General features: G+C 41.7%; 2 protein-coding genes across 2 annotated transcripts; both read left to right on the top strand.

Annotated features, from left to right (window-relative positions):
• Positions 1-9,596: 9,596 nt before the first annotated feature.
• Positions 9,597-10,565, top strand: LOC115818961 (free fatty acid receptor 2). The gene has a single exon (XM_030782482.1). It carries the CDS (start codon positions 9,597-9,599, stop codon positions 10,563-10,565), a length of 969 nt encoding a protein of 322 aa, XP_030638342.1.
• Positions 10,566-14,111: 3,546 nt separating this feature from the next.
• Positions 14,112-15,116, top strand: LOC115819701 (free fatty acid receptor 2). Its single transcript, XM_030783203.1, has one exon. The coding sequence runs from the start codon at positions 14,127-14,129 to the stop codon at positions 15,114-15,116; it is 990 nt and encodes a 329-aa protein (XP_030639063.1). The 5' UTR covers positions 14,112-14,126.
• Positions 15,117-15,350: the final 234 nt, after the last annotated feature.

Consider the following 15,350-nt stretch of genomic DNA (forward strand, 5'->3'; position numbering starts at 1 on the left):
GGCAGCCGAATCCAAATATTCTTATTCAGACAGGCAGCTCTCAGCCTGGTGCTCTTCCCACCACTATCCAAGTGAACCTCAACACACTGCCTCGCACAGACCATCCGAACAACACTGTTCAACCCTCTACAGTTCATGTCAATCTGAATGCGTATCCCACTGAGACCAGTAGGCCTGATCAAAGCTCTCAGCCACACAATGACCAGCAAGACGCAAATGCATTGCAGCGTAACAGTGATTCTAACGGTAATCGCCGGAACCTCATTCAGACCGGTCAGTCGTACTATAACCCTCAGTGGGAGTCTGGAATGACGAATAGAGGGCATCAACAACAGATTGGTCCCAGAGAGTCTTCAGGGAATAACTCCCGGTACCCAAATGACCTCACACAGACTGGATACTCAAACCCAACCAACCAGACCGATAGAGGCCATCGTACTGCCAACACACAGCGTTCCTCAGAGTACCAACTTGACTCACAAGACTCCACGTTGGGCACCAACACGCAGATCCGCCAGATGCCCTGGGACCGTCTGAGGGGTACTCCGGCGTATCCAAACCATCAGACAGAGAGTTCTGACAGCTCAGATTCCCAGTCCTCGGAATCTCAGCGGCCACGTCCACACAGGACTCAGCCAGTATCTACAAACAGACATACGCAGGCCGATTCCCGGACAAGAGAGAGAGACACTCAGAGACCAAATTCTCTGAGTGCAGCACAGATGCACTCCCAAATGGATCCTAATATACAGAGGCAGATGGTCCAGCAGAATACAAACAGTCAGCCACTAGCCACTGCTCAAAACCAAGCTGCCCAGAGGCAACCTGTGTCCCAGACAAGAAACCCTCAGGCAAACGGGCCCTCTAGCCAAATGAATACCACTGGACACGCAGTCATGTCTCAGGGCACAACCAGAGCTCAAAGTCAACCCCGCACTCAAGCAGCCCCAACACATACCGTTCAGACAGCTAGGCTGGAACAAAACAGGCAAGATCAGAGACAGAGAGCTCCTCAAAGCGCCAATACTCAGCTCCCCTCTGCCAGGCCGAATCCTACCCCCCTCAACCAGGCTGCCCTTCAGCAGCCCACCGGCCAGAATAACACCAACCCCTTTGCCAACGGTGCGCAGCAGACGCACGCAGCTCTGCAGAGACCCGGACCTCAGACAAGACAGGCGGTCTCGGGCGGTGCTCCAACTCAGCCCACTCAGCCACAGACCAACAAGGCGGGTCAGCGTCCCCCTACTCCTCCTCCCGTCCTTCAGCCGTCGGAGTTTCGGACGCTCCCCCGGGAGCGCCTCCAGCGGCCTAACGCGACGCACCCCGCGCCCGTCAGGGTCAGACACGCAGCGAATGTACCGCACGGACACCATGCCCCCAACATGCACAGACACCCTGGAAACGTGCATGTTACTGCCCACAGACACATGGGCAACATGCATGTGCCTCCACACACACACCGACCCGCCAACGCTCAGAGACATCCGGCCAATGCCAGACAGGTGAGAGTAGAACTACGGCAAAGATATTGCGAGCTTAGTGGAGATGAACAAAATGATGTGCATGACATACATGCCGTGGGAGGATTTTCTGATGTTGCAGTAGCTGCTTATGCCCCTGTTCGACAGCGTGGCTATAAAATGGTCATTTGTCATTTGGCTTTGCCTGGATACTCATGCTAGCAAATATAACTTCAGCTCTTTCTCGTTTGTAGATTTCTACTTTGCCTAAGTTTTATTTATTTATTTATTTATTTATTTATTTTTAAGATAAATCTCCATGGTTTCAGCAAAGGGGTATTTTCTGGCAGTTTGTGATTGTGTATCGAATTGAAGAATAATGACCTAGGTGTTTGGAGCTCAGTATTTAGAGTTTGCTTCGTGTCAGCCTGCAGCCTTTATTATTAATGTTTAAGCAGTTCGTGGCATCAGCCAGTGTGCTGTTATGATTTATAATGTTGTGTTGCTCAGATCTGGTCCTGCTGGCTCTGGTATCAGACACTGAGGTTTTCGATTGACTGAAGAGTGCGCACACATGCCCCCCAAATAATAATAATAATAATAATAATAATAATAAAGAACAGACTACAATTATGAGGTAAAAGGTGAAGAAAACAAACAAACAAAAAAACCTATCCAAATTCTAAACATCTAGGACTGAATTTGAGGGACCCTGATGTAAATGCTCTCTCTCCCTCTCTCTCTCTCTCTCTCTCTTCCCCCCCCGTAGCATGTCCACAGAGGCCAACCAAGACGCTGACGTCTCTCTCCACGTCGGCAGCTGAGCAGTGAAACTTCACAACCCCCCCCCCCCCCCCCCCCCCCCCCCCCCAGTGATTCCCAGTCAAACACAAAGCTTGTCCAAATAATGGAGAAACACAGGGAATGTTTCGTTTATTCTGCTGGGCTTGGGCTATCTTAATCTCACTACTATGCTGTTTCCATTTTTTTTCTATTGTTGTCAGGGGCCACCACGCTGAAATACAGAGAAACCTTATTGTTCACCCGGAACAACCACGTCACGTTGGCGTGAGAAAAGAAACTGTTAAAGATCTGCATTCAGCTACTATATGGATTTTGGATCTTCTATTCTCTTCAGTTCTGTGTGGTTGGAGAATGTGTTGACATCATAACGGAACAATGAAGCTCTGAGGTGTTTTTTTGGGGGGGGGGTTTTCCTCTCAGTGTAGGGAAATAATCACAGTCAACAATGAAGCTAATCCTCATACATGCATGACTTGAACCAAAAAAAAAAAAAAAGGATCCCATGACCCTTTGGAAGGATAAAATTCAGACAGTCATTTAACGGAATTCTGCTAGAATCACTGATTCAGGGATCAGTTTACAGTTATTTATCGATGATATTTTTGCCAAGGGACTTCTGTTACTGTAGTCCTTAACAAGCTATAAAGAAAACCCACCAACCGTGTTACCAACTGTATTGAATGTGTTATTAGCCAAGCTAAAAAGAAATAGTCAAGAACAGAGAAACACTCAAGGCACCGTGGGGTATTATGATGGGTCAGATTGGTTTTGCGAAGAACCAGACTAAAAATGAAGAACTAAAGAACTATATTGTTTGTGTGGGATATTTGTCTGTGTCTTTTTGTCTTCACACAAGAGCACTTTTTTTTTTTTTTTGTAATTGTATAAATGTAAATGTTTTATTCTCTGTTACATCTGAAAATGCATCATTGTGAAGTGTTTCTTCATTTTATATGGTCAATGATCTATGTATTAAAGGTGAACTTCAGGTCTAAATATAAATTATATTTCTATTTTTTTTTTTCTATAAACTGTTGCATACATACTTGCAGTACACAGTAAGTGTATTAATTATTTTTTTTGTGGGAGTATGTGGAAGATAATGTTTTTATTGTGACTGGAATCATAGAGGCTGGTGAATGTGATATTGTCTTGACTTAAACCGCTTTGCATCACTAGATGAAATGCTTAAGAATGAATGAGACTAAAGTGGGTGACTCACATTGTCCAGCATTAACAACTGAGTCAAGAAACACTGATCATCTTATATCCAGAATGGCAAAGCAAATGGAAAATGGCAATACAGATACTTTTGTGCTTAAGCAAACAAATCCTGGAGATTTCGTTGTAATGGATTTGGGTTGGGTTACTGTACTGTGTACTTTACCTGTGTACTTGTGGACAAATGTACACACCTATGATGCACGCACTTTCACATATTAAAAAGATTTTTTTACAAGTACCGGTTTTGAGTATTGCTTCACCACATCATACTTTATATTCCAAAATAGTAGATAGAAACGCTTTTTGTCAGCTGTAGGCGACTTGACAAACGGAAACGCTGACGAGCGTGATAGAGCTTATCTGACGGGCGAGATAGAGCTTATTCATACACTGCACGTACTGAGCTATCAGTCATACGCCCACGTGATGGTAATTCTGTCATGTGATCCAGCGGTCCTGTTCGCTTTTTTGAGTTCACCAATTCGATGACCCTTCTTCAGTCCCTTACATTTTTCGAGGACTGTCGAGTGACTGAGGTATTACATCTGTTGTGAAGCTAAGCATGTATTGAGAGCTCCAGTAGAGGGAGCCAGACATATACATAAAAAGCCCAGCCTCGCTCACCAATTCATTCTATCAAATCTCCCCCAGCCCCCGCCCCACCCTCCTCCTCCCTCCCCCACCATTCTTCGCTTTACCGTAAACGCCGATAGCACACCGTTTGTGTATCGGACAGTTAAACCACAGGGTAAACCGCGATTAAACCACACCCGCATTAATGCTACAACATCCTGTTATTTCTTGGTAATACAAATCTAACACAACAACAAGAGTTGTCATATTATGCATACAAAGGGAAGTCTATTTAAGCTCATACTACGTTCCAAGTATGTGACTGGTCTATTTTTCTACGGATTTGGGCCAGGGCTGGATGCTATATATCCGTCGCCGAGTGTGTTATACAAACTAGACGATACATGATTAGACGAGACATGATGAGGAGCATGTATAAAACGTGAAGAATTGGGCAGTTCGTGGTATCTGCCGTAACGGAAACCGTGACCAGCATTTTGTGGCTTGATATACATAAAAGATATGACCTACTTTCACAACCAGTGCACTTGATAACCAGTTTTTTAGACAAAGTCCAGGAAGACCAAACCTATGTTGTTGTTTTTGTCGTTGTTGTTAAATAACTGTAAACAAGCCAATAACTTTGTGCTGAATTTCAACGATTTTCAAAGTCCACTTGAGCCAAGTTTTGTGTTTCAAATGTTACACTATCGTTTTTACTTACTTACGCAGTAAGCATAACTTGTAACAAAGATGTATTTTACCGGGGCAATCTGTCATATAAAAAGGGAAAAACCCAGCAGCGTTCTTAGAATAACCAACTTTCCTTCTTCCTCAGACACTCGGCCAGAACGCTGGACCTTGAAGAAGAGAATGTGAAATAGAGAGGGAGGCTCATAAAGTGAATAGTGCTGATGGTGTTTGCACAGCAATCGACTGCAGGCCTTAGAGTGGGCGGGGAGCAAATGAACACATCACTTTAGTGTAAACATGGTCAAGTTTACTGAGGGGTCAACTGAATCAATTCTGAAGTCTCTACAGACAGGTTGTTGGGAGGCAATGTCACCTAATATGCATGCGCGCACACTTACATATATATGTACACACACACACACACACACACACACACACACACACACGCACACACACTCGTGTATATATATATATGTACACACTCCTGGTGCTGCTTTAGACGCATGATCAGAGGATAAGTCACTTCTGCAGATGCGCGTGGAAACATCAGTCAGATCTATTTTGATAGACTGCTCTTTGCTTGTTCACACAACTCACGGACACACTGGGTTTCTGGGTAATTACAGAGATAGATAAAGAACAGAGCAGTCTAATTATCACGCAGATTCATCCATCAGCCAGCACGACTGACTGTATCAGCTAAAATGTCAGGGGAAGGGGGCACAGATTGCCGCAGACACTGATTAAATGTGAGGGAGCGTTTGCTGTGGCGTGATTAGGCTGCTGCGTGTGGTCTCCTCTCAGCTTCACCTTTATGTCTAAAGAGGCTGTGCTGTTGCTATTCTGCAAAGTGTCAGCTGTGAATCATCACTGCAGTTGTATTTATAAATGACCTCTTTGCCAGGAACTCCTTATTGTTAATATAAGGCTGATCTGGGACAGATGATTGGCTGACTGCACTAGGCGCACATGAAGCTGAAGATTAGTGTTGTTGAAAGGCTTAAAAGGATCAATTGCTTTGATATTTATCGAGTGATTAACTACACTGTTGATTACCGTAGTACATTTGCTTCTCCATCAATTAATTAACTGATTGATTGATTGATTCTGAGTCTTGGACATGTTTTTGTTTTTACATGAAATCTTCAGCCTAAACTCCACTAGACTCTCAAAGTTTTCTTTTCTTTTCATTTTTCTTTTCTTTTGCTTTTTTTTTTAAAAAATTTTTATTTCTTAAAGAATTCTAGACCAAGACCAACACTTATAGTTTGGCCGTCACAAGGACTGGTATAGTTAACATTGACAGTTGATCTTGACAACGTTTTCCGTAACTTATGGACCTATGTCCTTCCATCCAATACGTGTTTATGTGCACCCAGCTAAAGGATGCTAAGTGCAGTGATGCTAAATGATATTCACTTCACATGCAGGCATTCTCACAGGATTCTGCTCCTCAAAACAAGAGAAAAACGTCCTACTGGGTGCTGAACTGAAAACGATAAAACAGACTTATAACAATTGTAAAGTAACCCAAAAAAAAAAAAAAAAATTTATCTAAGCAGGATGACACCTCTGCTGAGTCAACAAGTAAATATGCTTGACACAGTATGTGATGGTTTCTGAGGTACTGGGGAAAAAAATTCAGCACTTTAGAAAGCAAATGGAGGCTGAAAGCCCTACATTGCGCAAGAGTTGCACATTTCAGCCTGTAGTCCTAATTTGCACAATTTACCAGCTTCAGAAAATGGGGCGGATCATTGAATGGAGTAGTGAGTATATTCTGTCTTTGCATCACCACCTAATAGAAGCCAGTCATGACGACAAATAGGCAAAGCATTGTGTTGTACCAACTGCAGTATCTATTCTCTCTCAAACGTGTGGAAAATACTTTTCTTTGACAACAAAATTTACCTTGAACACAAGTGACAAGTTACTCATTCTGCGCGTAAAAAATATTGCTGAATTTTGTAGTCCATTGTCTTGCGAGGATACTGTTGTGATGTATTAGTGAAAGGAATGATTTCATGTTTTGGGATTTAACATGTGAAACCAAATCTTAAGGAGTATAAAACATATTTCAGTGCCTGCATACCTCCGTGTTCAATCGGGCTTAATTGGTTCGCATGTAGCTGACAGGTTTAGATACTGAAAGATTCAGAATTGTCAGTAAAGTTCGAGGATTCAGTGAAGTACATGTAAAGTGACTCAAACTACTGTTGAGACAAAGTAAAGATAATTCTCAGTAGATTATTCTCTATTTTAAAGCTCGTGGCAACCATGAATTGAATCATGGGATTTGCAAGTTCTCTTAACCAGTCATGAGAGCCAAAGATTTGTTTAGATAACCTGGAGAAAAAAAAAAAGAGATGCAGAAAACTGATTAACCGTGGTTCTGCAGAGTTTAACAGACACAACACAGCCCTGTTAGACAAACTCAGATATTTTGTAAACAATAGATTATTCCTGCCTCCACTAACTGAACTCAACTGTGAGATCTCTGAAGCTGTAATTCACTGTACGCTGATATCAAAAGTTATATGACATAAAACGGAACACTAGATCCAAAGGTCGCTGCAGTTCTGAAGAAGAACACTCCTTAGCAATATTCAAGCTATTACAATTATGTTTCTGAGCTTTTCAAAACGCAGTCATAAAATGTGTCATAAATCTCAGGTGGTAGAGTATAACACTAATTCTCTTTTTTAAATTATATTGTTTTATTATGTTTCGCTGCGTGTGAAAAAATGCATGGTTTAGTCAAACGACCCACTAACCATGATGAGTAATCAGACAGTGCTTATTTTGTCATGGAAATTGCTGTCAGTTTACACGTACACAACAGACTGCAAACACGGATACCGAGCACACGATCCTAGTAGAGAAAGTTTGTACTCAGTGTTGCTAAATGTTTTCTGTGCGTGAAAAGAGGAACTGGTTTTTCTTTCCTGTGTGGTTGATCTCTCCACTGCGTTATTTCAGACACGTCTCCATAAAGAGCGCTGCTTAAGGCATTGAAAGAGTTAGTCATTCATCAACCAGGTGTCAGAGAAACTGTGGAAGGATTAAGGTATGATGTTCATTCTTTACAAAACATTCATTTAAAGACTGGCTTAATGTGATAAGCTTTCATGATAAACACAAAACTCAAACGTGTAATTTTTTTTGTACTAAAACATTTACATAGTGTGGCTCCGATGAAATGAACAAAAAGATTATTCCTATTACTAATGAAATGCAAATATTACAGGTTTTGAAACCATTTCATGGCATACAGGCATGTGAACCACGCATGAACCGGTACTTCTTTTAAGGGTGCTGTTTGAACAAATGTTTTCCCATTATTTGATGGACTGATCTTCCAAGGAGGGTTTTTTTTATGAGGAAATATTATAACAGGTCATTCTTGAAAAAAAAAAAATAACTCAAGACATATGTTGATTCTGATCATGAGGACTAACACTCATTCAGAGAGTCGTTTGACCTACATTTTAGACCTCATCAGACAGTAAATCATTAACATTTAAACATTAACTGTCATCCATTTTACACCACAGAACTGTTTGGGTCAAGAGACCTATGTCCTATCATGTTGCACTCTGACATGTCAGAGTACCTAAGACTTAACAGAGGGAGTACTTCTCTTTGTTTTTGTTGGGGTTTTTTTTTTTTTGCTTTTTTATGACTTTGTTCATTACCTGTTACTGTATTTCCTTAGTAATTCAACTGTTTGTTTTATGATTGTAAAACACTAACTCACATCCTACTTGGGAATGTGCCATCTTATTTAACCATGTTTTACCATGTCTTTATCATGTTTTTCTGTCTCGTGTCTGTATGATGACTGACAGTCTATTACAGAATTTATTACTGGAATCTATTACTGGAAGGAGTAAAAGGCCTGAAGACAACTTCTAATTAAGAATGCATTGTCTGGGACTTTTACAGTGGTCACCAGACCAAAACAACAAATCTTAGTGGTTGTGTTATCACACTGGACTTTTATAGTCGCTTTTCTGTTTCTTGGCAACAGCTCATAAATCAATAAAGGCTCCTCGCCTTCTTCATTCTTGTCTACACCTTGGCCCCTTTCCCAGATTAAAGGTGTGTGTTTTCAGCACAGTGTCACGTGTAGTGTTCAGTTTATTGGTCTTCAGGTACTCTATCTGACTATATATAGAATCAGCTAATGCCTGATCATTTGAGACCTGTTTTTTTTTTTGTTTGTTTGGTTTTTTTTGTACTAACCTAACACCGTGTTTAATTTAGTTGAAATGTATGGTTCTACAGTAATAGATTATGAATGTGGGGGTATGAACAGCAAAGTTTTTAAACAGGCCACGAAAGTCTTGATAGATGGAGGATTGGGGGTGGGGAGGGCGCTAACACAGTGACTTTAAGGGTCCTTCAATCTGCAAAACACCAGCAAGTCTCTCTGCTGTGTTGATTGGCTGCCTCTTGACTGTGGTTAACAGGGTGCTGCTTTGGATTTGAATATTGTACTTCTCTGTTTGTGCACTCGTATCTCTTGTTACCATGCACCATGATCTTCGGTCACCTTCAAAATATATGAACAGTGCCTTTTTATAGCGATGCTAAGAGTGAATAACCACTTCACCCTCTTAACTGTTAGTCAGAAAGAAGTCGGTGAATATACAGCACTGTTGTAGAGCGTTAAGCATATAATGTGATTTTGCAAATGTGTTTCAAACCGTAAGTGATGTTGGCAAATTTGTGGGTTTATTGAGGAACCACAGTGTCAGTGTATTACTAAATATTCCATATGCATATGACACAACGTTTTCTTTCTCTCTCTTTTGATTTTAGTGGCAGTGGGCGATCACAATGGAATGGTCGAAGAGTCTCAGTAACCTGGTGCTGTCAGTTTACGGCATCACTTTCATCATCGGCGTGCCCGCCAATATCCTGGCCTTTTACACCTTCATCCGAAAGGTGCGCCTGAGGGCCACGCCCATCGATGTCCTCCTCCTGAGCCTTACCACCTCCGACCTGGTCTTCCTTTTTTTTCTTCCGTTTCGTATGGTGGAGGCCGCCAACATGCGGTGGGACATGCCCTATTTTCTCTGTCCCTTGTCCGGCTTCATCTTCTATTCCACCATCTACAATAGCACGTTGCTTCTGACTGCCATCAGCGTCGAGCGTTATCTCGGAGTGGCTTTCCCCATTCAGTACAAACTGAAACGTCGACCCCTGTACGCTGCGATAGCCAGTGCCGTGTTTGCAGTGGTGTCCATGGCTCAGTGTAGCATAGTCTACATAATGCAGTATTACGACCACAAGAACCCCACGGCGATCGCCCCCTCCGGGCGGAACACCTGTTACGAGGTGTTCAGCACGGAACAGCTGGAGATCCTGATCCCCGTGCGTCTTGAGCTTTTTCTGGTGATGTTCCTGATCCCTTTCCTCATCTGTTGCTTTTGCTACATCAGTTTTGTCCGCATCCTGTCCCGCCTTCCCAACATCAGTCCCAAAAAGCGTTTCAGGGCCATCGGCTTGGCTCTCGGCACGCTGTTGATCTTCATCATCTGTTTCATGCCGTACAACATTTCGCACGTGGAGGGATTCGTTAACTGGAAGAGTGCCGACTGGCGTGTCTACGCTCTGCTCACCAGCACTTTCAATGCCTGTCTGGACCCCTTGGTCTTCTACTTCTCCTCCTCTGCCCTCAGGGAAATGTGCAACCACTTTATCAAGAAACTTCTGAGGAGGCCAGTTTTTGCGTCCTGTCGTAAAGCCATGTACTGCTCCGCCGTGGAGGAGAGCACCCAAAGCTCTAATGACAGCTCCCGTTAGATTCATCGGTCTGTCCGCGTGTCTTGTCTCTTGGACATAGTTTTGGACATATACGTTTATGTCACACTCTTGTGCGTAAATACGTGAAAATAACATCAGCACCTGTCAGCGCCAACCATTATCATGCATTATGGGCTTATGCCTTTTTTGGGGGGGGGGGGGGGGGGGGGGGGTGTTGAGTCCATGTACAGTCAGTCTATGCATTTTGGACCATGGTCCTGAATCTCCCTGTTTTTGCTCAACTCGCATATTAGAGTGGTCATGTTTTTGTCAGAGAATATCAAAGGTGTTTTGTATATGCTAGCTGATGTGAAGCTGCTTTGTAAATATAGAGAGTATTTATGTATTCGGTGTTCATTCTCAGCTGATAGCTAGCATTATTTTTATATGCACAAAGTAATATATAATGTGGTGTCCTTGTTCATTTCTTAAAACCTGATATAATTGCATTTTCACATCTCTATTTTTTTATATGCATCTTCAGAGGTACTTTGAAAGATTTATGTTATGTAAAGGAAAGGAAACATATAAAAATCAAAGCTGTTTTTACATTTTTCTAAATTGATTAAAATGTTTTTGTATTTCAAAGGTACTACTTGCAATGTAAGTCACTTTGGCTAAAAGCGTCTGCCAAATAACAAAATTGTAAATTGTAATTGCAATGGTGCCCACTTCTAATGATATTTGATAATGTGGAGCAATATTAAAATGTCAGACAATACATATGCAATATTAACTAAATATTTCAACAATGTCTGCGCTGCATCAATCTAACTGAACAAATGTAATTGCGTAGGAAAACTAGATATGGGGACAGGAAGCTTTATTTATTTATTTATTTATTTAAAGATATACATTAGCTCTTTATTGAGTTTTTTTGGTTGTCAGAGTGAAGAAAGTGTATAGGGGAGTATTTATAAAACCAAAACAGTCATTTGTTGTTATGTGTGATTCAGATAAGTGGTACAGCTGAGAAAACATACGGTTTTTCTCACCCTTTTGTGTGATATGGACAGTAATGAGTGTGCAGTTTATAAAGGCAAACATAACCATAGTTTTGTAAAGCTCTGCTCTTTCATCTTCTGTATGAGCAGGTTGACTTGCTGTGATGTCTAGCAATTGTGTAATACATACAAACATGGACTGCTTAACCTGGGTTTGTATGTTTTAAACAACTAAGTTCTTAAAAAAAAAACTCTATGTAATTACTATATGTAGGCACTTTGATCTTCTCAAGATACACCGCTTTTTTTGCATCTGCAATGTCTTGACATTAAGAGAAAGGATTTGAATAGATGAGCAGCATGAAATGTTTAAACAACATATGTTCAAACATACCCATTGCCTTTGGCCAAAACCAGAGTGCTAACAGTGCTATAGTTATCATACAGGCTGTAAAAAAAGACAAACCAACCAACCATCCAGCCAACCACCACCTCTCTATTAAACTCCGTGCACCAAAAACAAAAAAAATAAATAAAAAAATAAATAAAATGAAGAAGATTTTTGTGAAAGCGTGCCCTGTGTTTAATGTTGCGTTGCTGTGACAACGCCATGCGCAGTATCTGTCAAAACATGCCCGGTGCCAGGTGAAGCTTTAAAAACGCATTTGATATTTGCAGTTCTTTAATGTGGCTGTTTAAATAAAGCTACAGTTACAGAGTTCAAACCACAACAAACAGCACCATCCTGAACGCAGTCGAGTAACTCAAATGGGTTTATGCGTCTGTGAATATGCATTTGAATGTATTGAGGAAAACAGTTTTTGTACATCAGATGTGTAGTATCAAAAAAAAAAAAAAAATTGATGGCCAAAGTTCTTATGGAGACCATTACCAGGTTCGCCTTACCTCTCAAGTCTTTTCAAACCCTTTTGAAAGTTTCTTATCTTCTTAAAGACTAACAGATTCTGAACATGTGTCTTACTTCCTGTCATTATTTCTATTGCGTTTTTTCAGTAAATCTACTCTGGTAACTCTAGAATTCTATGTATTGCGTGAGTCATTATACAAAACTGAGACACGGAGCCATCTCAGAAAATAAGCTCAAGGACCTGATGTGTAAGATTGGAATTTTCCTGCTAAAAGCCGTTATCGGAAGAACATTTTCAGCCTGGTCAGAGCAGGGGAAAAGTGAACTCACTACCTTATCAGTCTCCTTTTTAAGCACACATTAAACCCCCACAAAGAGGGATGTAAACATTTGAAGTATTCGTTTATCTCAAAGTCTCAAAAGTTGTACGGTTTTGAAACTGAGACTCGGAGATGGATGACAGGGGGGGCTGCTTTGCCTCACATTACTTAGAAAAAAAAAAAATTAGGAGTTTAATCAAAATATCCACAAAACCTAAATAAGGTTGGTTCCAGCTAAAAAAAAAAAGTGCATGTTACAATCAGTTGACCTTCCAGACTCGTCCATTCTGTATATGGTTCTCTCTACACTTCTGTGATGCTGTTTTTTGTGGGCACTGCCAACAATATGTTGTGTGAGAAACACACGGCTATCTTATTAATTTTCCATTATCAGTACTGAACATAGAGAGAAGAGAGTAAACAGTGATGTGCGGAAGCTACCGGCAGCTTAAATCCATTCGCAGCTCAGAAGAGGCAGTGTAAATGAGAGAGTGAGGGAGAGAGAGACAGAGAGAGAGAGAGAGAGAGAGAGGGAGAGAGAGAGCAGAGTGGAGAGTGGATACTGTGGATGAGGTGAACTTGTCATTTTTGTTTTCTTTTAATTTTATCCAGAAAATTCTTGATTGGATCACAGTTGACGGTCCCTCAGGTCAAGGTTGCGGAGGAGTTCCTGGACTTCAGAAATAAATCTTTGCGTCTTGCACAATCCGGTACTTTCTCCTCTTTCTGTTTTTTTTTTTTTTTTTTTCTCTCTGAAGGCGCAGGCAGCGTGGAATTCCTTAGACATTTGTCATCAGAATACAAATAAAATTTGTCGAACAAAGAAATCCCTCATGAAAAGTCTGTGGGTTCAGGAAATATGAAGGTGTGGAGTCTCTCTGAGATGGTTGAATTAAACACTAGTTCTGTGTACTTTAAAGACACATTTACATGTTTCATGGATTAACAGTAACGCAGGTAAGTTTAATGACCTGTACTTGTATGTACTAATCTCAGTTTCCTCTGTTTGTAGTTTTCTCTATTTATAGTTCATTTAATCAGATGACAGTTGCCTCATACGAAAGTGTTATATTTTAATTGTACATTTATCATGACTGTATGTGTCAACAACATGTCTTAATAAAGTCATTGATTGTATTAACATTGTTTTTTTTTTCCTTCTAGACCAAAAGATTATCATTATTTTTAAAGATAAAATCTGTTGCTTGGATGAAGCAATGCTCAGCAAATGCATATTTTTTGGAACTGCAAGCAAAAAAAAAAAATTATTTTCTTGTCAAAGCCAGAGAATGAAATAAACAGTTTATTTAAAATGGACAACTGACCTCGACTTTTCAGCTGCTGTGGTTTATTTTGTTTGAAGACGAAGAACTCGACACAATGTAACAACCTTCATTCCCTTCATTGAATACAGCGGAACAGTGACATCATGCAGAAGTGTGAAACTAAACTGTGCCTGTCAGTCTACATTATCACCTTCGTGACTGGTTTACCTACCAACATCCTGGCCTTTCACACTTTCATTCAAAAGGTCAGGAAAAAACCCACGCCGATCGACATCCTCCTCCTCAACCTCACCTTCTCCGACCTGCTCTTCCTCGTCTTTCTCCCCTTTAAGATGCAGGAGGTCGCCAACGACATGATGTGGACAATGCCTTACGAACTGTGTCCGCTGTCCGGTTTCGTCTTCTACATGACCATCTACAACAGCACTTTTTTCTTGACGGCAGTTAGCGTGGAACGCTATCTGGGAGTAGCTTTCCCCCTCCAGCACTCTATGAAACGACGGCCCGTGTACGCCGTGATGGCGAGCATCTTCATTTGGCTGTTGTCTTTCCTTCACCTGAGCATCGTCTGTATCATGCCCTATTACAACCCTCCAGAGTACAACAGCACAGCGCCTCCCATACTGAGGAACGTCTGTTACGAGTCCTTCAGCCCGGCTCAGTTGGAAATCCTCCTCCCGGTACGTCTGGAGCTCTGCATAGTCCTCTTCTGCATCCCCCTCCTGATCTGCAGCTTCTGTTACATCAATTTCATTCGCATCCTGTCCCGCCTGCCCAACATCGGACGCCGGAGGCGCCTGCGAGCCATCGGCCTGGCTCTGGGAACGCTCTTGGTCTTCGCTCTTTGTTTTGGGCCCTACAACGCTTCTCATGTCGTGGGCTTTATCAATAAAGATAGCCCTGACTGGAGGGACAAAGCCTTATTATTGAGCACTTTCAACGCTTGCCTGGACCCCCTCATCTTTTACCTGTCTTCGGCCGCGGTCAGGAGCGCGCTGGGTACGGTTGTACGAGGCATCTGGAGCAAGCTACACCTCAGCGACTTTCGCCGGTTCTGCCGGCATCTGAGGGCCGAACCTCACAAAACTAAAAATGAAGCTTTTCCAACAGCAGGAGAAAACAACACCCTTTGAGAGGGATACAAAAGAGTACAGGGAATGATAGCAAATATTTGTATTTTCATGTGTTCTTATCCTATCTTTGCTCGTCAATATCTGTACACTTCCTGGCAAGATTAGGAAAAAGGGCAAAGTGAAAGGCTCCTATCACTAGCATCAAATGGAAGCTGAATGTTGTTGTGTGAATGTCTAACGCACCGGTGAAAAACAGCATGTGTGTACACAGCCTGCGCTGCATTTGTTTGTCTG

The sequence above is a fragment of the Chanos chanos genome, chromosome 8, assembly GCF_902362185.1.
Source record: "Chanos chanos chromosome 8, fChaCha1.1, whole genome shotgun sequence".
Lineage (NCBI taxonomy): Eukaryota > Metazoa > Chordata > Actinopteri > Gonorynchiformes > Chanidae > Chanos > Chanos chanos.